This window comes from Lithobates pipiens, unplaced genomic scaffold (assembly GCF_037356315.1).
Source record: "Lithobates pipiens isolate NorthernLeopardFrog02 unplaced genomic scaffold, aLitPip1_a1.2 Scaffold_19, whole genome shotgun sequence".
NCBI classification, from domain to species: Eukaryota; Metazoa; Chordata; class Amphibia; order Anura; family Ranidae; genus Lithobates; species Lithobates pipiens.
The window spans coordinates 243654840-243677715 of NW_027507764.1; the positions used below are offsets into that span (position 1 = coordinate 243654840).

Here is a 22876-nt window from a genome sequence, read left to right on the forward strand (position 1 = left end):
ATATATATATATATATATATATATATGTATGTGTGTGTGTGTATATATATATATATATGTATATATATATATATATGTGTATATATATCTTACATACATATAAATATTCCAAAGACATGCTGGTAGGTTAATTGGATCCTGTCTAAAGTGTCCCTAGTATGTATGAATGTGCGTTGGGGACCTTAGATTGTAAGCTCCTTGAGGGTAGGGACTGATGTGAATGTACAATATATATGTAAGGCGCTGCGTAAATTGATGGCGCTATATAAGGAAAACACCAGTTTCTTTTTTTCTCAGTTCCCAATTAAATGACATATACTTGTTTTTTTTGTTTTTTATACTTGTCTTATGTTGGGCTGTGCTATCTATATCTTTTTTTCTTTTTTATATCTTTTCATGTGACAACACTAAAGAAATTACACTTTGCTACAATGTAAAGTAGGGAGTGTACAGATTCTATAACAATGTACATTTGCTGTCCCCTCAAAATAACTTGGCACACGGTCATTAATGTCTAAACCACTGGCAACAAAAGGATGCCCAACAGATGCTCAATAGGGTTTAGGTCTGGACACATGCTTGGCCAGTCCATCACCTTTTACCCTCGGCTTCTTTAGCAAGGCAGAGCTCGTCTTCTTCTAGGCGTGTTTGGGGTCGTTGTGTTGGAATACTGCCCTGCGGTCCAGTCTCCGAAGGGAGGGGCTAATGCTTGCCTTCAGTATGTCACAGTACATGTTGGCATTCATAGTTACATAGTGGGTGAGGTTGAAAAAGACACAAGTCCATCAAGTCCAACCTATGTGTGCCAGTATTGCATTGTATATCCCTGCATGTTGTGGTCATTCAGGTGCTTATCTAATAGTTTTTTGAAACGATCAATGCTCCCTGCTGAGACCACTGCCTGTGGAAGGTAATTTCACATCCTTGTTGCTCTTGGTTAAGAACCCTCTACATAGTTTAAGGTTAAACCTTGTTTCTTCTAATTTTAATAAGTGACCACATGTCTTGTTAAACTCCCTTCCGCAAAAAAGTTTTGGCCCTATTGTGGGGTCACCAGTACAGTATTTATAAATTGAAATCCTATCCCCTCTCAAGCCTCTCTTCTTCAGAGAGAATAAGTTCAGTGCTTGCAACCTTTCCTCATAACTAATATTCTCCAGTCCGTTTATTAGCTTTGTTGCCCTTCTTTGTGCTCGCTCCATTTCTAGTACACCCTTCCTGAGGACTGGTACCCAGAACTGGACAGCATACTCTAGGTGTGGCCAGACCAGAGCCTTGTAGAGCGGGAGAATTATCATTTTTATCTCTGGAGTTGATCCCCTTTTTAATCGGTTCCTGATCGGTGCACGCCGATGTACATCAGCAGAATGCCACGGCTGGGCAAATGGGCATACCTTTACGTCCCTTTAGATTTGTCATTAAGTTATCTCATGCATGCCACTGCTGGGACCTACTTGAGTCGGGTCGTGGGTCCCGCAGACTCTATGTCCACAGGGATACCCGAGATCACCTCACTGAGAGGAAGAACGGGGAGATGCTAATCTAAACAAGCATCTCCCCGTTCTGCCTAGTGACAGTGTCACTGATCTCTGCTCCCTGTGATCGGGAGCAGAGATCAGTGATATGTCACATGTAGCCACACCCCCCCCCCCCCCCCCCTAGTTAGAATCACTCCCCGGGACATACTTAATCCCTACACTGCCACCTAGTGGTTAACCCCTTCACTGCCAGTGTCATTTACACAGGAATCCGTGCATTTGTATAGCAATGATTGCTGTATTAATGACAATGTTCCCAAAAATATCTGATGTGTCCGCCATAATGTCGCAGTCATGATGAAAAATGATCAAATACCACCAAAAAGCTCTATTTGTTGGGGGAAAAAAAGGACGTCAATTTAGTTTGGGAGCCACATCGCATGACCGTGCAATTGTCACTTAAAGCAACGCAGTGCCAAATCGCAAAAAGTACTCTGGTCTTTGGCCAGAAAAATGGTCCGGGGCTTAAGTGGTTAATGCATGCCAATGTATTGGTTTCCTCAATGAACTTTAGCTCCCCAGAGAGTTCTTTGCCATGGGGTGCCATGTTGAAATTTCAGTGACCAGTATGAGAGATTGAGGGCGATTAATACCAAATTTTAACACGCCTGTTCCCCAGTCACACCTGAGACCTCATAACACTGAGTCACATGACACCAGGAAGGAAAAATGGCTAATTGGGCCTAATTTGGACATTTTCACATAGCGGTGTACTCACTTTTGTTGCCAGAGGTTTAGACATTAATGGCTGTATGTTGTGTTATTTTGCAACGACAGCAAATTTACACAAGCTGTACACTGACTACTTTACATTGTAGCAAAGTATAATTTCTTCATTTGTATAGTATTTTTACTTTGGATCAATGGATACCGTATGTCCCATAACCTTCTTTTTTTTTTTTTTTTTTTAACTATTCATTGAAGTGATTGATTTTTAAATGTTAATGTGAGGCCAAAACTTTTTTCATGCTTTAGCCCTTTCCTATTTAGCCTTAGCACTACCAGCAACAAGCATTGAAATAGGAAAGAATGCTGGCAGATTGTATCTTGAGAATGGAGTACAGGAACTGGTGGATGACAGCACCAAGCAAACCATGAATGCTTGCACAGGATCACAGGATTTCTTTTCCAGGCCCACAGCTACTTGCCTGCCCCCCGAGTAAGCGGCATCTTGGCAAACTGTCACCAAGGATCAAAACTCCTCTTATTTTTAAAACATTCTACAGCTGGCAAATTAGTTTATCATTAATGTTTTCACGTGTGTGTTTTTTTTTTATATATACTGTTTTTGATCATCCAAAACCTAAATTTGGTCTTTTCAAATCTTTGGTCATACCACACACAACATTCTTGGAAAGAAGAGCATGAATGTTTTTTAATTTTAATTTTATTCATTTTTAAGGGATCATTGATTACATGACTGAGCAAGCTGGGCCACCATCTAAACAGATTCAGACCGTTAAACAAGTACAGGAGCATTTGAAAGATGGCGATGACGTTGTAGTCCTTGGAATTTTTAATGAGGACCAAAAGATAGAATTTGGAATCTATCAGGATTCAGGTATAGATTTAAAATGTGGTCTTTTTTTAAAATCTGCTTTTAAATACAAATAATGTACATGTTCTCCTGTTCTCTCCTCCATGATGTTGTTTTTTTTATTTTAATTGCATGAATAATTTTGGATTACAGATATAGTACCGGTAAGTTGTCTGTTCCTCATGAATCCTTAAAGTGGTTCTAAATGATCAAGGTTTTTTTTTTTTTTTTCTACCTTGATGCATTCCATGCAAGATTTTATTAACCCCCCCACTGGGCTTGTGGGTGTACACAATCTAATGCTAGGAATTTTACTATTGCCATTGATTCACCATGCAGCAAGCCACTGTCTATCCCATGGCATCAGCTCTACATGGATGCCCACTTCTCATTGGCTGAGGCAACAGCAGGAGCTATTGGCTCCTACTGCTGTCAATCACAGCCAATGAGCCAATTGGGAGAGGGTTTTTTTTTTTTTAAATGGGATATTTATTATAGCAAAAAGTAATAAATATTGTGTTTAATTTTAAAAAGAAAACAAAAACTTTTTTTTTTTTTCATAGCGCAAAAAATAAACGCAGGGGTGATCAAATACCACCAAAAGAAAGCTCTATTTGTGGGGGGGGAATTAATTTGGGTTCAATGGTCACATGACTGCACAATTCAAAGTGTGACAGTGCTGAAAATTGGCCTGGGTAGGAAGGGGATGAAAATGCCTTGTATTGAAGTGGTTAATAATCGTATTATTCCTTGTATATTTCAGCAAATGCTCTACGAGAAGACTTTAAGTTATACCACACTTTCAACACAGACATTGCAAACTTTCTTAAAGCTTCAGCAGGACAAATAGTTGTCATGCATCCTGACCGATTTCAGTCAAAATATGAACCAAAAATGCACAGTCTTAAAATTAAGGTAAGGTTTTTACTGGTTATCTTTTAAACTAATTATAAATGTTTATAAAATGTAGCCCTGTTACTGGACATGGCAACAGCTTTAAACTATTAAATTTGTGATGTGGTGCAGTCTTGGGGATTCCCAGCTCTTTTTTACCACTTGCTATTGGCCCATTGCTTTGTATACTTAACAGGTGGGAGTTTGCTTTAAAAACACAAGACCATGAAATTGGCCCTTTACCCTGTGATTGATGTGACACCCCCCCTCCCCCCCCAAACCTTTGTTCAGCTGGCATGCATACTAACCAAAAAACAGATTCCTCCATTCACACAAGCGCGGTGAATGGAGGAATTCTCCCCAGTGTCCTGATCTAGAGCTAGTACCAGTGTCAGCGAGGACCGACCAGTATCCTGATCACTGCCAGCTAGTACCCATGTTATCTAGTAAAAATGTCAGCCAGTGCCAGTGTCCAGAGCGCCAGCTAGCTCCAGTATTCATAAAATCTAGTAATAGTGTCCTGTCCTGCCTGTCAGTACCATTCTAGCCACTGAGAATTTTTTTTAAAACGGCATACACTGGTAAGGAGGCATTTAAAATTCTTAATATGACTGACAGCAGATGAACAGACCTCTTAGTGAGATTCATATGGTTCTGAGAATGAAGAGTTCTGTTCTAATTGTCAGGTGTGCTATGTCACCATGCATTGCACATCTAGCTGAAAAGCACAAGCTGGTGCAGTACATCCTGGTTTTTAATGAACCACAAATTGTGGTTTCTGGGCAATAAACGTCATAGGTATAAAACTTCAGTTCTCCAGTACTCCTGTTTTTTCAACCCTCTACAGTATAGAGTTTGAGAAAAATAAAGTTATCAAGAAGTATCTTCCAGTACTGACCAATGACCCTGTATATGCACAGATCTTATCTAATGGGATACAGGTTGTCTCCAAAAGAGTGCCTACTTTAGGTAGAGATCTGTCACCTAGCCTGTATACCGTATATACTCGAGTATAGGCCGACCCGAATATAAGCCGAGGCCCCCAATTTACCCCCAAAAAAACTGGCAAACTTATTGACTCGTGTATAAGCCGAGGGTGAGACATGCCTGTCCATCCCTGTGTGTGTGTCCGTCCATCCCTGTGTGTCCGTCCATCCCTGTGTGTCCGTCCATCCCTGTGTGTCCGTCCATCCATCCCTGTGTGTGTGTGTGTCCATCCATCCATCCATCCCTGTGTGTGTGTGTCTCCATCCATCCATCCCTGTGTGTGTGTGTGTGTGTGTCTCCATCCATCCATCCATCCCTGTGTGTGTCTCCATCCATCCACCCATCCCTGTGTGTGTCTCCATCCATCCACCCATCCCTGTGTGTGTGTGTGTATCCATCCGTGTGTGTGTGTGTGTGTGTGTGTGTGTGTGTGTCCAGCCTACCTTTGTCCCGAGCCTCCGTCCCGTGGCTTGCCTCCTTGCCTCCGTTCCGTCCCGTGCCGTGCCGTGCCTTGCCGTCGTGTCGTGCCTTGCCTTGCCTTGCCTCCGTCCCGTCCCGTGCCGTGCCGTGCCGTGCCGTGCCTTGCCTTGCCTTGCCTTGCCTTGCCTCCGTCCCGTGCCCTCTTCGGCGGCCATTGTAAAATTCAAAAGCCGCGCCTCCTCCTTCGCCTGTGATAGGCGGAACACTGAATTTCCCAGCAGCCTGTGTTCCGCCTATCACTGACGTCGTATCATCCTCGTCCGTAGTACGAGGATGATACGATGTCCGTGATAGGCGGAACACAGGCTGCTGGGAAATTCAGTGTTCCGCCTATCACAGGCGAAGGCGGAGCCGGAGGCGCGGCTTTTGAATAGTAGAATGGCCGCTGTCTGTCTGCTCGACACGCTGATCGAGCGGGCAGACAGCGATGACTCGAGTATAAGCCGAGGGGGGCACTTTCAGCCTCAAAAAAGAGGCTGAAAATCTCGGCTTATACTCGAGTATATACGGTACTAATGAACAACCCCCCGTGCACTGGCTACAGTTCTTAAGGGCACTTTTTTAAGTGGGGTGTAAGCAGTTCTTATTGTTCCTTCATCAAAGGAGGTGACCGTGTCACTTTGTTATTCACAGGTAAATCTTTTGTGATCGGATTCTTTTATTAACTGTAATACACACTATGTGGTGTCTGTCATTACATGCACTAAGTGTCAGATCCAGTATGTAGGAAGGACCACCGATGTCTGAGGGGCCGTCTATATGATCACCTACATGATATAGAGAACATAACGTGGTATGGTGTTGAACCCAATGTAGCCAGACATATTGGGCTCAACACCATAATAAAAACACTTCCAGCCTTGTAATTCAGGGCATGGAAAAAATAAGGATGCCCATCAGAGGTGGCAATAAGTTTGGCATTTTGCGTAGAAAGGAAGTTTACTGGATATTCACTTCACACAAGAAAGCAAGCAGGCTTAAACTTTGATTGGGACGTTTCTTATTTCTATGAATGGCTTCATTGAAGTGGTTTGGATTGATGCCCTTTTCAATTTCATATGTCTTTTTTTTTTTTCATTTCATGCGTTGCAATATCGCATTGACGGCTGTGGTTTTCCATATCGCTGGGTATCTATGTACATCTTGTGTACACTGCACATATGCTAGCATTTTTATATTGACATAGTTTTTAACACCGCCCGTATATCTATTTAAATACTTACATTAAAAAAATATAATATATCTCTGACATGCACAAATGGCTGTGTTTTTCCATACTGCTGTTATCCATGCATTTCATGTGTGTATTTGGGGAGAGATATCTATATGTATCGTGTGTGTATAAAATGTATATTTTATATTACAGCTATGACGGTTCGTGGGCTTGGGCCGTCCTGCCGCAGTATAATGATGGCTGGTCAGCAAGTGGTTAAAGTGATCAATACATTTTCTCTTTCGTTCATTGACAGACACAGCCTTCTTTATTCAGAACCATAGGGTTATATCACCCCCCTACAAGATTCTGAAACTAGGCAGACAAAAAGACTTGGCTATGCCCATGGGTAGCCAATAAGGCTATGCCCATATGATTCCTGTTGAGGACTCTTTGGCCTTTAAAGGTCCGGCTGACAGGAAAGCAGAGTCTCTGAACCGCACTGTTCCCTATTGCGGGTTTGGCGCTTCGGCCGATTTTGGCTATTGCTCTGGTGTCGCAGATGCTGACAGAGTGGGCAAAGCTGTTGCGCTGTGACTTGGAAAGGGACCAGCTTCCACCTGCCTTCATGGAATTGGCGGACCAACTGATCCAGGGGCTACAGTTTGTCTGCGATGAGAGAGAGATAGAGCAGCGCCGCTCTAAGAGTAGTAAATCTGTTAAAACATGGCTTTGATCTTTGTTAAAAAGTTACAACGCACATTTGAGTGAATAAAATCAGGCATAGTTGTTCTCTTTTTTGCTTCCTCTGGTTTCCAGCTGGGTTGTGGTGAGGGGTCAGACTCCGGTCACTTCCAGTGGCATCCGTAGCTCCAAGGCTTGAGTTTCAAACAGTGAGCACGTCAGTGGGGGACGTTAGAAGCTTGAGAATGAAGGGAGTAGTAGTTTGTCTGTGATGCCTCTTTGGACGCAGCTCCCTTGCTTTCTAAGCTGTCTGTTTCAGTGGTAGTGCTTTGAGTATTGTGGCTGAAGTGTTGGACTGCGGACCAGGCCACAAAGAAGGCCCTAGCTGACCTACCTTTTTGAAGGCGATCGTTTATTTGGAGCCACTCTGGAAGATATCATTAAGAATGTCACAGGGGGAAGAGTACTTTACTTCCACAGTCAAAGAAAGGGAAGGAGCCAAGTCGCAAGAGTGGCCTTTCCTTCTCTGCACACAGTTTTCATTCGTCTCTCAAGGTCCACTGACAAAGGCTCAGTCTTTTCAAGCCCCCCTTGGGAAGTTCTAAGCGACCCTAGTCAGGCAAACAGTTGGTTTCTCCAGACCCGCAGATAAGGCTCCTTTGGCATGAAGAGGCACCCTCACCCACAGTCCGGGAGGGGGGAAGTCTTCGTTGTTTTCTGGGCCTGTGGACCTCTCTGATAAACGACACGTGGGTCCACAAAGTGATTCTGTCTGGTTACAAGATCAAGTTCCAGACTTCTCCCCCAAGCAGATATTTTTCCATCCAATCCGCATCTGTCTTCAAACTACTTGTTAGCCCTCCAGGGTGCGGTACAAGGCCTGTTGCTCCAGGGGGTGAGTGTCCCAGTTCCAGCGTTAAGACTGTTCCAGGACTTTTATTCAAACCTATTTATGATCCCAAAAAAAGGAGGGTACGGTATGTCCGATTCTGGACCTCAAGGCCCTGAACCACTATGTGCGTGTGTGTGTAAGTTCCAAATTGAGTCCATTCGCTTCGTGTGGCCCTGAGGGGCAACATGGAGATCACTGTTCGGACTCTGGCAGATTTTGGGTGGCTGATAAATTACCAAAAGTCTGCCTGGACCCCAGTTCGGAATTTGGTTCATCTGGGTCTGACTCTGGATTCTGGTCAGGCCAGAGTGGTCCTTCCGCATGAAAAACCCCAGAAATTCCAGGCAGCAGCCCACTCGCTGCTGTCCAGCAGGTGGGTCTCCCTGCGGTACTGGGCCTGATGGTATCTACATCCGTGGTGGTCCCGTTCGCTCAGTTTCATATGAGACCCCTACAAAGTGAAATCTTGTTAAAATGGGACAAATGTGCAGAGTCTCTAGACAGTCAGATTCGGCTGAGTCAAGGAGCCAAAGAGTCCGTGATCTGGTGGCTTTGTTCCCTGGCTCTTCCCGCTGTACTAGACGGTGGTCACCACCGATGCCAGTCTGGCTGGGTGGGGAGGAGCCTTGGGCCTGAGCTCAGCGTCACTGGATGCTGGAGGAATCCAGGCTACCTATCAACATCTTGGGACTCCGAGCGATCAGTCTCTGTCTGGATCATTGGAGGGATCGGCTTCAGGGGCTCCCGATACGGATCCAGTCAAACAATGACACTCAACAGGAAGGTGCAGAGGTTTGTGACCATGTCTCGGGACCCTCTGGCAGATGCCTCAGACGCTCTGGTCGCTCCATGGGGCCAGTATCGTCTGATCTACAACTTTCCTCCTCTAAAGGTTCTGCCACGGCTGTTGCACAGGATCGAGGTCGAAGGAATTGGGGTCATTCTAGTGGCTCCCGGACTGGCCTCGTCGGTCCTGGTACCCCGACCTGGTCGCAGATGCCCCCTGGCGGCTTCCTCTCAGGGAGGATCTGCTATCCCAAGGGCTGATCTTCCATCCTGCTTTACCATCGATGGCTTTAATGGTCTGGCTATTGAAAGCCAGGTTTTGAAGGCTAGGGGCTTATCTGCGTTGGTGATTCTGGCGCTGCTCAGAGCTAGATGATCTTCTTCCAGGAAGGTATATTATAGGGCATGGAAAGCGTATATTTCATGGTGAGTCAGTGTGGTTTCACCCACGTTCCTTTTTGGTGGCTCAGATTTTGACTTTTCTTCATAAGGGCGTTGAAAAGAATTTGGCCTTGAGTACTGTTGAGGGGCAGGTATCGGCCCTGGTGGTTTTCTTTCAACGATCCCTGGTTTTGCATTCCCTGGTACCTTCATTCAGGGAGTGTAACATGTGGTTCCACCGGTGTGATCTCCCTTGCCACCGTGGGACTTGAATCTTGTACTTTCGGTTCTACAGAAGCCTCCGTTTTGAGGATATGAAGATGGCCTTTTTGATGGCTATTACTTCTGCTCGCAGGGTGTCAGAGTTGGTGGCGCTATCCTGTCGCACGACCTACCTAGTGATTCACGAGGACAAGGTGGTGCTTCGTCCTTGTCCTTCTTTCCTTCCAAAGGTTGTCTCTGATTTCCATTTAACCACTTACAGACCGCCGAACAATGATGCATGTCCCTTTTTTGAAGAGGGGTATCTCGGTAACGGCAGCAGCTGCTGACACAACCGAGGTATCCATCTCTTTAGGCGGCAGTTCGGTAAATGAGAATGGTGGTCTCTGTGGCACGAGATCACCATTATAGCGGCGGGAGGCGTGGCACCCTCCGCCGCTTACCGGAGCCGCCGACAGCGGCGGAGGTGATCGGGTCCTGTCCCTTCCTTGGTGTGGAGATGAGTGAGGCTAAGATGGGCCCCCACCCGTCTCCATACCATAGCAGGGCGGAAGTGACATCAAAATGTCACTTCCACCCATGCCTCCTTTTTAAAGGCACGTTTTTTTTTTATTTTCAATCGAATTTTTCTAAAAAGTGACACTTTATTTTTATTTTTTTTATTGCATTTAAGTTCAAATATGAGATCTTAGGTCTCTTTTGACCCCAGATCTCATATTTTAAGAGGACCTGTCATGCTTTTTTCTATTACAAGGGATGTTTACATTCCTTTATAATAGGAATAAAAGTGTAAAAATACTTGCATACGTGAGTAGCACCCGCATGTGGAACCGATACCTGCTACGATTGGTCTACCTTGTACCGGAAGTATGTTCTTATGGAGTTTGGGCATGTGATGGAAAATGGGGACTATACGCGAATTGACTAAAAATGGTCTGCCACTTTCCTGTCAAAAACCCCCATCTCTATACATGTGTCCAGAAGATTAGCCACTTGCTGTCTGAAGATAGGAGTGGGATCCCTATCCAAAATTCAATATGTGGAGGTATCGTGCAACTGGCGCAAAGCCTCTTCTTTATAGTCACTTGCGTTTTTAGGATGACGACTGAGCCCCCCTTGGCCTCTTTTATCACTAGATCAAAACGTGATTTGAGCCAGACAATGGCATCTCTTTCTAATTTTAGTGAGATTGTCCTTGTCGGATCAGCTGGGTCGCCACTCTATCCGCAAGTTGAACTAGGTCCTGCTCTACCGAGGCTTGAAAGGTGTCTATTTCTACATTTCTGGAGTTGACATGGTAAAAATATCCATCTCCCCCGCATACACAATCCTTATTGGTACCATACATACCTCCTGTGGACGCAGACTGAAGTCTTTCCAGGGGAGATATAACAGTTTGATCCTGAAAGTTGAAAAACAGTGGTCAAACTACACGTGAGGTATCAAGATGATCGTTCGAGCGAGAGTAGTAATTCTAGCCCTACACCTCCCCTGTAACTCAAAACATGCAACCTGTAGAATTTTTTTTAAACGTTGCCTGTGGAGATTTTTAAGGGTAAAAGTTTGTCACCATTCCACGAGCGGGCGCAATTTTGAAGCATGACATGTTTGGTATCAGTTTACTCAGCAAAACATTATATTTGACAATATAAAAAAAAAAAATAGAGCTAACTTTACTGTTTTATTTTTTAATTCCAAAAGTGTATTTTTTCCAAAACAAAGTGCGCTGCGAAAATACAGTGTGACAAAGTATTGCAACAACCGCCATTTTATTCTCTAGGGTGTTGGAAAAAAAAAATTATGTTTGGAAGTTCTAAGTAATTTTCTAGCAAAAAAAACTGTTTTTAACTTGTAGACCACATATCTCAAAAAGAGGCTTGGTCCTTAAAATGGAAGTAAACCCTTCCAAACAACTTTGACCTACAGGTAAGCCTAGATTAAGGCTTACCTGTAGGTCCAAGTAATATCTCCTAAACCTATATGGTTTAGGAGATATTTGCCCGAAAATGGGCACCGCTGTCTACGGCGCATGCGCCGTAGACAGCGGCGCGCATGCGCACTAAATGCGGCAAGTCCAAGAATGGATTTGCCAAATTTGTCGACTCCCGTGCGCATGCGCGGGAGTGACGTCATCGCGGCCTCGCCGTATGACAGCGGCGGAGCTGCGAGGCGCGACTCCCGTGCGCATGCGCGGGAGTGACGTCATCGCGGCTTCGCCGCTGTCATTGGTCGGAGCTGCGAGACGCCACCAGCAAGATGGACGCGGCGGGCTACAGGGATCAGCGGCGACTTCGCTGGCTCCTGTGTCAGGTAAGTGACACATAATGAGCTACTATGCGATGCATAGTAGTCCATTATGCTTTACCTTTGCAGGGAAAAAAAGAGGAAGTAAACCCATCAGGGTTTACTTCCTCTTTAAGTGGTTAAGGTAAACATACATTTTTTAATAAAGAACTTTGAAGCAAAATTAGGGTCATAGCTCATCAATGCACCCTGCTCAGTTCCCATCTGCCGTCTCTAAATTGACAAACAATGCAGCCTTTTCAGTGCCCATTTCAGGGTCCCGTACGTGGCTAGGCTCCCAAAAAGTCTCACACGTGGTATCCCCATACTCGGGAGAAGCAACATAATGTATTTTGGGGTGTAATTTCACATATGCCCATGGCGTGTTTGAGCAATATATCATTTAGTGACAACATTGTGCAAAGAAAAAGAAAAATTTTTCTTTTTTCCCGCAACATGTCATAATATAAAATATTCCATGGACTCGACATGCCTCTCAGCAAATAGCTTGGGATGTCTACTTTCCAAAAATGGGGTAATTTGTCAGGGGTTTGAACAACATTTAGAAGCTTATTTCACATTTAGAAGCTTATGTCACACATCACCTACTCTTCTAACCACTTGAAGACAAAGCCCTTTCAACACTTTTTTTTTTTTATTTACATGATTATGACCAAGATCGGTATGATAAAATGCTTTCCCAATTTCCCAATGGCGCTGTTTACATCTGGCGAAATCTAAGTCATGAAATGCTCATAGCTTCTGGTTTCTTAGGCCATAGAGATGATTGGAGCCGTTCCGGTCTCTGATCAGCTCTATGGTCGGCTGGCGGAACCACCGGCTGCATTCTCAGGTTCCCTGTTGGGACAGGAGAGCCAGAAAAAAACATGAAAGAAGGTTGGGGTGGGGGGGGGGGGGGGGGGGCGCATTCCCACCCATTGCTTGTAAAAGCAGTCTAGAGGCTACTTAGCTATTAGGATTGCTTTTACATGAAAGCTGACTGCTGGCTGAAAATGATGATGCCTAAACCCACAGGCATCATTCTGGTATAACCACTCAGTCCAGAAACATACCAGTACGTTGCTGGCCCTTGTTGGGCATATATTGTAATCATTTTTTTTTTTTTTTTTTTTTTATGCAGCCTGGGGGCTGAACGAAAAAAGATTGATCGGTGGGTATGCCCACCATTGGCATCCCTCCCTTCAGCCACCCACTTCTAATGATGGGCATACATGCACCATTTTGTTTTTTAACTGTGATGGTAAAATCGCCTCCTACAGGGCTGGATTCGCAGCATTATGTATGGTGGGAGCAAACACTGTTTCTGTCAAGATTAGATGTCGACCGATGGAATACTGGCTCACTCAGATTAAAGCCCATGTAGAAGCAGGAACGGCAAAGGAAGCTATCCTGTGTTCCTTTCCCGTGTTACTCAATTGAACTGCTTATATTGCAGATGCTTCGGCAGAATCTGTCCGCATGTCTGCGAGGTCCACAGCCCTGACCAATTCAGCAAGGAGAGCCTTATGGCTGAAAATATGGCAGGGAGTGCGTCTAAAATTAAACTTTGTGGGATACGGAGGCCGTCCTGGATCGGACAGCCGATGAGAAGAAAGCCTTCCCCGTTAAAAGAAAATTTGGGGTTCAGGCTAAAAGAAGCTCCTCTTCAAAAGAAGGCGGTGACCCCAAAGACTGAGACAAAAAAAGTCCTGGGGACTGAAGGGTAAGGGCCGTGGGGGGGGGGGGGGGGTGCTCTTCTGTCCTCCCTACAAGAGCTAGAACAGGAGGTGTTGGTAAGGGTTCCAGTAGGCGAGAGAGGCAGAGGCTTCTATTTCCACATCTTTGTGGTCCGCAAGCCTTCGGGAAAATTCAGGCTCGTCCTGACTCTAAAGCCTCTGAATTGCTCCATCACTTACAGGAGATTCTGGATGGATTCGGTGTGTTCGGTGAAGGCACTTCTTCCACCAAACTGTTTCATGGCATCAATAGATTTGAAAAATGCATATCTGCACATTCCCGTCGCGGAAAGCCATCAAAAATGTCTCAGGCTGGCAGTAAGAACAGTGGAAGGGGTACTTCATCTCCAATTCTCTTCACTAAGGTGATGGTGAAGGTGTTTGCATTCCTGAGGCTCAAAGGCATCTTGATAATTGCTTATCTAGATGATCTACTTCTGTTTGCACCTTCCCCTTCTTCTTTGTCTTCTTGGTGGCAGCGGGACACTACTTGTGCTTGCCACCTCACCAGCTTGAACTGCACTTATGGGACTCACCATGTCACCACGTGTTACTACAGTGCTGATTTGACTATGACCAGGTTGTACTAGGCCGCTGGTGTATGCCAGTTTACCAGATGGAATAGTGGCACTAATACTTCTCTGCTCCATAAGAGAGCCCTGCGGTTCTTGCACCTCAACAGCAGAAGATCGGGGTCTGGTACGCCTGACCTTGGCAGGGACCACGACTCCATCGTCAGAGCGATCTGTCATGGAGCCACTGTCATCTGCAGGATCGTGTTGGATGTGTGTTGTGTTTTGTAAGTGACAGTGATTGCTCGATACTGCACTTGGGTGGGCTGGGCAGAGGGGCAAAACGCAGGTGCTAGCAGGTTTCTGGGATTTTTGGGAACCCTAACTGCTGGGGATGCCAGTATAGATCTGATCAGATATTGATCCGTTTAGATACTATACCACTAAGGGAGGTGTATGCTGCATGTGTGGGTGTTAGCGGTACTGGCACGAACCTGGCGCTGCCTGGGGAGACGCAGACCCTATCTGACCCTAAAGCCGGGCGATCAGGGGGGTTAAACCTTTATTAGGTAATAAACCACGGGTGCCCTGACACTATAAAAAAAAAAACGGACTAACCAGTGTCACCCGTAACAGTAATACGGTGATCGCTGGTGAAAGGGTTAACTAGGGGGCAATCGGGGTTAAAACCTTTCTTAGGTAGTATATGGGGGTACATAAAAAGCTGACGGTGAACCTAAATACTTACCTGGCTACCTAGCGTCACCTGTGACACTAATACGGCGACCAGAAAAAAGTTTGCTTAGTGACACTGGCGACGGGTTAACTGTGGGGTGATCAAGGGTTTAAACCTTTTATTAGGGGGCTACCCTAGACCTAAAAGAGCCTACCACTAACTGCCCTATCACTTATAACAGTCACAAATGACACCAATGCAGTAATCAGTAAAAATATGCTTTTGGTTTCATTGTGACAGGGGGTGCAGGGGGGTGATGTGTGCCTGTGTGTTCTATTGTTAGTGTAGTGTTGGTGCAGTACTTGGATGTCTTCTCTCCTCGGAAGCCGGGAACAAAGGCTTCACAAGGAGCGATGACATCACTTCCTCTGCTTCTGTTTACATTACAGAAGCAGAGGAAGCTTCTCGTTTGCCAGGAGCGATCGCGAGGGGGTGGCCATGAATCGGTGGCCTCCCCCTCAGCACGGAGCGCTCTCGGAATGAGGCCGACCACCTCGGGCATGGGGGGGGGGGGGGGGCGTGATGCGATCCGTACATTACTCTGCCTGCCCATGCCATTCTTCCGCAGTATATCTGCGTGAGGGGGTCAGTGGTTAATGCATTCTATGCATTAAGATAAAAGCCTTCTGTGTGTAGCAGCCTCCACAGCACCCCCCTAATACTTACCTGACCTGCATCTCTGTCCAGCAATGGCCACGAATCCCTTGGCCGCACGGGATTTGCTGAGACACCGAAACAACAACATTGGTTTCCGTGGCTGTCAATCAATGTCAGCCCATCAGGGGAGAGAGGGGGTGGGGCCAAATGGCAGCTCCGTATCTGAATGGACACACAGAGCTGCAGCTCGGCTTCGGTGCCCCCATAGCAGCTGCTTGCTGTGTGGGCACTTGACAGAAGGGAGGGGCCAGGAGCAGCGAAAAGGGACCCGAGAATAGGAGGATCCAGGTTGCCCTGTGCAAAACCACTGCACAGAGCAGGTACATTTTATAAATGTGTGTTTTTTTTTTTTTTTGGAGACTTTACAATCACTTTGACCACTTTGTAAATCTATACGTCGGTACTTTGATGCTAAATACTGTTATGGCAGCAGCTAGCTGCCATAATCCCCGGTATTTTCAGAAACTGCACTTGTTTCTCTTTAAGATAAGTGGTCTCTGCGGTGGTTTCGCCGCAAGATCACTTATCGTGGCGGGAGACGGGCCTACCGCCACACTCCATTCGTCTCCACCGCTTACCAGAGCCGTCGTTGACAGCGGAGGCTATCACGTCCGTTCCCCTCACTTCCTGAATGCTGCGTGAGGGGAAGATGGCCCCCACTCAGCTCCATAGCATTGGCGGGCGGAAGCTATGTCAAACGTCCCTTCAGCCTAATAATCTTATAGGAGAATTTTTTTTTTTGTTACAAGACATGTTTACAAAACATCCCTTTTTTTAAAAAAGGACAGTGTCAAAAAATATAATAATAAAAAAAAGCTTCCCAATGAGCTTGCGCTCAGAAGAGAACGCATATGTGAGTAGCGCCTGCATATTAAAACTGTGTTCAAACCACACATGTGAGGTATCGCCATGATCGTTACAGCAATCATTTCACACCCTAGACCTCCTCTGTAACTCAAAAATGATAACCTGTAGACATTTTTAAATGTCACCTATGGAGATTAAGGGTAAAAAGGTGTCGCCATTCCACGAGTGTGACATGTTGGGTATTGTTGTGCTTTTTAAGGACAATTTCCCGCACAGTATTTAAGTAATTTCTAAAGAGGATAGTTTTAAGATACAAAATCAATCTATATGACAGTCTATGCATGTGAAATGTATTCACGGAGACAAGTGATCATACAAAATAGTTACATTTATCGGTTGACAAAAAACTATTTACATGAAATTAAAATATTGATTGCGTCACATGAACACCTTGACAATTAATGTAAACACCCACAAAATGGGAGTATAGCATTTTGGACTTAATATCACCATTATCACTTCTCGGTAGAATCCATAACCTTTTGATAACTGGCAATTAAACAGAGCGTCTGTATTTCACACATCCAACCGTTAGTATACTGCAGGTAAGTAAGTGGTTAAGAATGTTAAATAAATTAGACGTTTGTTTGTCAATAAAAATGGCATCTATGCAAAAAGAAATATATAATGAAAATTAGAATTTAGAGAAAAATCGAAAATGTGGTTGATTCGGGAGAACAATTTTCAATAATAGAATATTCAATACTTAAGAGAACATGCAAGATACAATCAACATGGCATATTTACCTATTCCAAAATGGCTATTAGTGTGGATTGCTGGTTCCCAGGATTTAAGATGGCGGTTCAGGAATTTGATGTTAAAGAGGGATTCCACCCAAAAAAAAAAATATTAAAAGCCAGCAGCTATAAATACTACAGCTGCTGACTTTTAATAAATGGACACTCACCTGTCCCGGGTTCCAGCGATGCCGGCAGCCGAGGCCGATCGATCGCTCGGCCCTCGGCTGCTGCCGCCACCATTCTAGGTGAGGGAATCAGGAAGTGAAGCAAATCGGCTTCACTTCCCGGTTCCCTACTGCGCATGCGCGAGTTGCGCCGCGCAATGGGAAATCTCCGCGCTGTCACTGGGACCCGTGTGTCCCAGCAGACAGCGCGGCAGGGCAGGAAATGGTGTAGACTCCCACGGGAGTCTATGCCCGGAAGTGGGTGTAAATACCTGTCTTTGACAGGTATCTCCACCCCCCCTCCCCCCCTAAAAAGGTGTCAATTGTGACACCGGAGGGGGGGAGGGATCCGATCAGCGGAGGTTCCACTTTAGGGTGGAATCCCGCTTTAAATATGTATTCATGCATGGTACATGAGTGTCAGTCTGTCTGGGAGTGTGTGTAACTCCCAGTGTCCCCCCAGGGTGGATCCCTGAGCTTCTCCTTTGTCATCTTTTTTGCTTCTTAAATATCCTCTTAAACAATAAGATCATAAAATTATACAAAGTTCTGCCCAAAAGGTATGTGTTCCCCTTATCATTGGCAGACAACATGTAATGAATACCTTTCCCAGGAGTCTAATGATTTTAAGGTAATAGCACCTTCAACCACCAAGTGTCTCGCATGTGTTTTGGTGTTTTATCTCTTTAAGTTAATATTTTTCCATTTCTAGAATACGCATTCGTTTTTTATAGGGCTGAACCAACTAATCGATTAATCGACAACTAATCGATTATGAAATGAATCGATTACTATTTTCATAATCGATTAATCGGCCAGTAACATAATGGGGTTAAGAAAACTAAAATGAGCTCTTTATAGTACACAAAGCAAATAATTGCTACTGTAAATATTACTTTCACTGTTCTACAGTAAAAATGAACCCCTTACAGTAGTGATTAACCACTTTCAGACCGGACCAATTTGCTGGTCAAAGACCAGACCACTTTTTGCGATTCGGCACTGCGTCGCTTTAACTGACAATTGCGCGGTCGTGCGACGTGGCTCCCAAACAAAATTGACGTCCTTTTTTTCCCACAAATAGCTTTCTTTTGGTGGTATTTGATCACCCCTGCGGTTTTTATTTTTTGCGCTATAAACAAAAATAGAGCGACAATTTTGAAAAAAACGCATTATTTTTTACTTTTTGTTATAATAAATATCCCCCAAAAATATATAAAAAAACATTTTTTTTCCCTCAATTTAGGCCGATACGTATTCTTCTACATATTTTTGGTAAAAAAAATCGCAATAAGCGATTATTGATTGGTTTGCGCAAAAGTTATAGCGTTTACAAAATAGGGATAGTTTTATAGCATTTTTATTAATAATTTTTTATTATTTTTTTTTTTACTAGTAATGGCGGCGATCTGCGATTTTTATTGTGACTGCGACATTGTGGGGGACCCATCAGACATTTTTGACACATTTTTGGGACCATTGTCATTTATACAGTAATCACTGCTATATAAATGCAGTGATTCCTGTGTAAATGACACTGGCAGTGAAAGGGTTAACCTGTGGGTGGCAGTGTAGGGGTTAAGTGTTCCTAGGGGTGTGTTACTAACTGTGGGGGGGTTGGGCTTTCATTTAGTGTACACTGATCTCTGCTCCAATCACATGGAGCAGAGATCAGCGTCACTAGTTGCTAGGCAGAATGAGAAAATGTTGTTTATACAGCATTTCCTCCATTCCGCCGCTCCGTGAGACGATCGCGGGGATGCCCGCGGCGATCGAGTCCGCGGGTCCCGCGACCGGACTCACGGAGGTCCCGACCAGCGCGGGAGCGCGCCGCCGGCGGCGCGCTCCCGATGGCACGGCGGCAACGAATATTGGACGTACATGTACGCCAATATGTCTGCCCGTGCCATGCTGTCGACGTACATCGTCGTGCGCTGGTCGGGAAGTGGTTAAGGCAACAAGGCCTATGATTAAAGGTACACCATTCCTACTGTGAAACAAGGAGGTGGCTCGTTAATATTTTGGGGATGTGTGATCTACAAAGGCACAGGAAATTTTGTTGAAATTGATAGCAACATGAATGCAGTATGCTATCAAAAAATACTGGAGGAATGTTTGCAGTCGTCAGCCAGGAAGCTGCACATGGGACGTACTTGGACATTCCAACATGACAATGATCCAAAACAAAGGCCAAGTCGACCTGACATTGGCTACAGCAGAATAAATTGAAGGTTCTGGAGTGGCCATCTCAGTCTCCTGACCTCAATATCAGTGAGCCACTCTGGGGAGATCTCAAACGTGCAGTTCATGCAAGACAGCCCAAGAATTTACAGGAACTGGAGGCTTTTTGCCAAGAGGAATGGGCAGCTTTTCCATCTGAGAAGGTAACGAGCCTCATCCACAAATACCACAGGACTTCAAGCTGTCATTGATAAAGGGGGCAATACACAGTGTTAAGAACTGGGGTATGTAAACTTTTGATCAGAGTCATTTGGGTAGTTTCTGTTGTCATGTTTTAAAAAGCTTATATCCTCCTATAAAGTGTACCTCAATCAATAGCACCTAATGTAGATCCTAGCAGCTCGCTCCTTTCGCTGCAATCTGAATATGCCACTTCTGGAAGTTTTCTGTAACGGCCAATCCATGGTGATGTCCCCATCACAGAAGGTGATTGACAGGCTTATTTTACTGAGGCAGCAGGATGGTTATCCTTCTTTCTTTATTTTTTATTTTTTTCATTCCATTCCATACAGTCCCATCAGCTCTCTGCATTGTGCTGTGAAGTATGTGGCATTAGATTCTCAAGTACTCCCTCCTGGAAGGAGTATGATCTGCTCTGTGAACTTTATAGGTCTCTGGAAAAGAAAGGGTTGTTGCTATAGCTTTTGTGGGGAGGATATGCTTTGTTTCTTCTAGAACTAGCCATTTCAGTGGGTTTAGGTAAAGAGATATATTACCGCTTTAACTACTTGGCGTCCTCCTGCAATGTACTGCAGACAGGCGGCTAAACAACCCTGAACTCTGTACCTAGACAACGATCTGCAAAGAAGGGATGAGAAACAGATCTTAGTAAAAGCAACATACTCTATACACATTACCCATAGGCATACATTTAACTCCTTCATTGCCCTAGATGTTAACCCCTTCCCAGCCCATATAATTATTACAGTGACAGTGTATAGTACTATCGCTGATCACTGTAATAATGTCACTGGTGATTTTGGTGGCAGTTATTCAGTTCCCTGTCAGTGTCAGATTGCCCACCACACTATTGCAATCCTATTATAAGTCGTTGATCACCACCATTAGTAGTATAAAGAAATATATAATTGCTATCTCAAAAAACAATCAATGCAACCTTTTAGGGATTTTCATTATCAAAAACGTGTAGCAGAACCAAAATTTATGGAGACGTTTTGATTTATTTTTTTCAAATTTTCTGTCTTGTGTGTGTGTTTTTTTTTTTTTTTTTGTTTTTTTTTTGTTTTTGTTTTTTTGTTTTTTCCCGTTTTATATCGAAAGAATAAAAAAAACCCAGTGGTGACCAAATACCACCAAAAGAAAGCTCTATTTGTGAGAAAACAATGATATAGATTTTGTTTGGGTACAGCGTTGCATGATTGCATAATCGCTAGTTAAAATGGCGCTGTGCAGAATTGTAAAAAATGGCTTGGTCATAAAGTGGGTAAAATCTTCATCTTCAATCATCCATCCTTAATTCATATGTAAATTATAAATCTTCAGGAAGACCTGGCTCTTTCCAAAAAATATCAAGGAATAATTACAGCCCAAACTTGCCGGGAAAGCCAGGCATCTGAAAGCCTTCAGCTCCAATTCACACTGAATGCGGCTTTGAAACCGCAGTACTTCAGAGTTTTCAATAGTTTTCAATAGTGCTCAACACTTTTTCCTTTCTTTTTAAAACGTTCTGTAAGCCATCTACCCAATCAGTCGTTGCCTTCCTCTTTCCTGGGGACTTCTTGCTTCAGTGGATATCAAGAATACCTACCTACCTGCACTTCCTTATCTTTCTGATGTTCCTGGTTCCAGTGATATCTAAAGTTCTGCAGTGTCTGATCCGGCATTGCCAGGTCCAGGAAGGAGTAATGTACTTCTCCTCGGTCACTGCTCAAATTCCTATTTGAACACTGGCTGCTCTTCTGGCAAGGTTTTCGTACTTCAGGAAACTGAGGCTGTAGTTCCATGTGACATTACCTATATTTGGACATCACTGGAACCAGGGAAGGTATATATTAGTTAAAAATAAATCTCCTCTCTTCATATTTTTCCTCCGTTACAGCATGCACCATTGGACTGGCTAAGTGTCTCTGGGAACCCTAGAGGAAGCAGGGGAAAAAATAGGCAAGATTATTTTGAGTCCAAACAGCCTGCGGAAAGTGGTACTCCTGGTTTTATCAACTGTACAGTGTCATTGTCAAAGAGAGTAGCCTTATGTTTGCTTCTTTAGTGTGTCAAAGACCCCATTGATAAAGATTTTACTAAATCCAGCATGTAACTAATGTTCTGGGTATGAGAATATTAGCCAACAAATTCTTAATTCTCAAGGGCCACCACTTGGACTTTGGTAAAGATGGCAAGGCCATTGTCAATGCCAAAAACCTTGCAAATTCACTGCTTCTCATAATGAATCCTGCCATCCTCAGAGAGAAATCTTCCAGAACTTTATTTTAAATGGTCTAGGTTACTCCTTTTGACAACAGAATGGAATTTAAAATGGAGGCCCACCATTTGTCCTCGGTAACCAGGCTGCCATTTGGGAGAGACTCGGTATAGAGATGTTAGAGTGGGTCTGCTTAACCAAGGAACAATTTGGCAACATGCAAAAGGCCTCTAGTCAGAAATTGGAGAATTGAGCTCTCTTGAGCCAGTGAGGGGAAAATGAATGGTTTGCTTGGAAAAACCTCAGCTATTGGCTTAAGAGGAGAAAAGTTGTACCAAAGTTAAGTATGCACAGGTCCGCTAATCCATGTATTGCCAAAACTTATTCCAGCTGGGTTAAGAAGAAAAGTGTCAACACTGATGGTGATTTTGGTTGCAAAGAAATGCACCAGAGGATCCTCAAATGACCAGTTAGAAGTATAAGTAAACCCACCTATCGTTTTCAGCCAGGGAAACTGCCATCTTTGCCTCTGTTTTAATCTACAACTGCCATGATCGGCAGCTGCTTATGTGATCAGTTATGACACCAGCCATTGCATGGTTTCTCAGTTTGGTTGAGAACACAACCAATGGGAATGTTACATTTCCAGCACGTGCCAGAAATGAAACCATTTTATGGATTGGTTTACTTCTGCTTTAAGAAAAATATGTATTTAGTTCCTATTTGGATTGTGGAATAAATTTATTTTTAGGTTTGCTGCATCTAAATAGAATGTGAATAAACTGCATTTTAAACTGGTTGTAAACACTAAGGCCCCTCTCACATGGGGCAGATCTGCTCAGTGGGCAATCGCCTGGTCATCTCTGCTGAGCCTGCGGATGACGGGTCCGTCTCTGCTCACTGAGCAGGAAGGGACCTGTCAGAGCCCTGCTGATTTCTATGGGGTGATTGGTCAACATATCCAGTTTTCGTCAGATCTCATCCAATCCGCCAGATGGATGCCTG

At 44.3% G+C, this 22876-nt stretch overlaps 1 protein-coding gene across 1 annotated transcript in view; it reads left to right on the plus strand.

Moving 5' to 3' along the window:
• PDIA4 (protein disulfide isomerase family A member 4) overlaps positions 1–22876 on the plus strand; it is a 127273-nt gene that overhangs the window by 85121 nt on the left and 19276 nt on the right. The window contains exons 6-7 of the mRNA XM_077491867.1: positions 2941–3099; positions 3839–3990. Coding sequence (XP_077347993.1) covers positions 2941–3099; positions 3839–3990 — 311 coding nt within the window. The remainder of the gene's footprint in view (positions 1–2940; positions 3100–3838; positions 3991–22876) is intronic.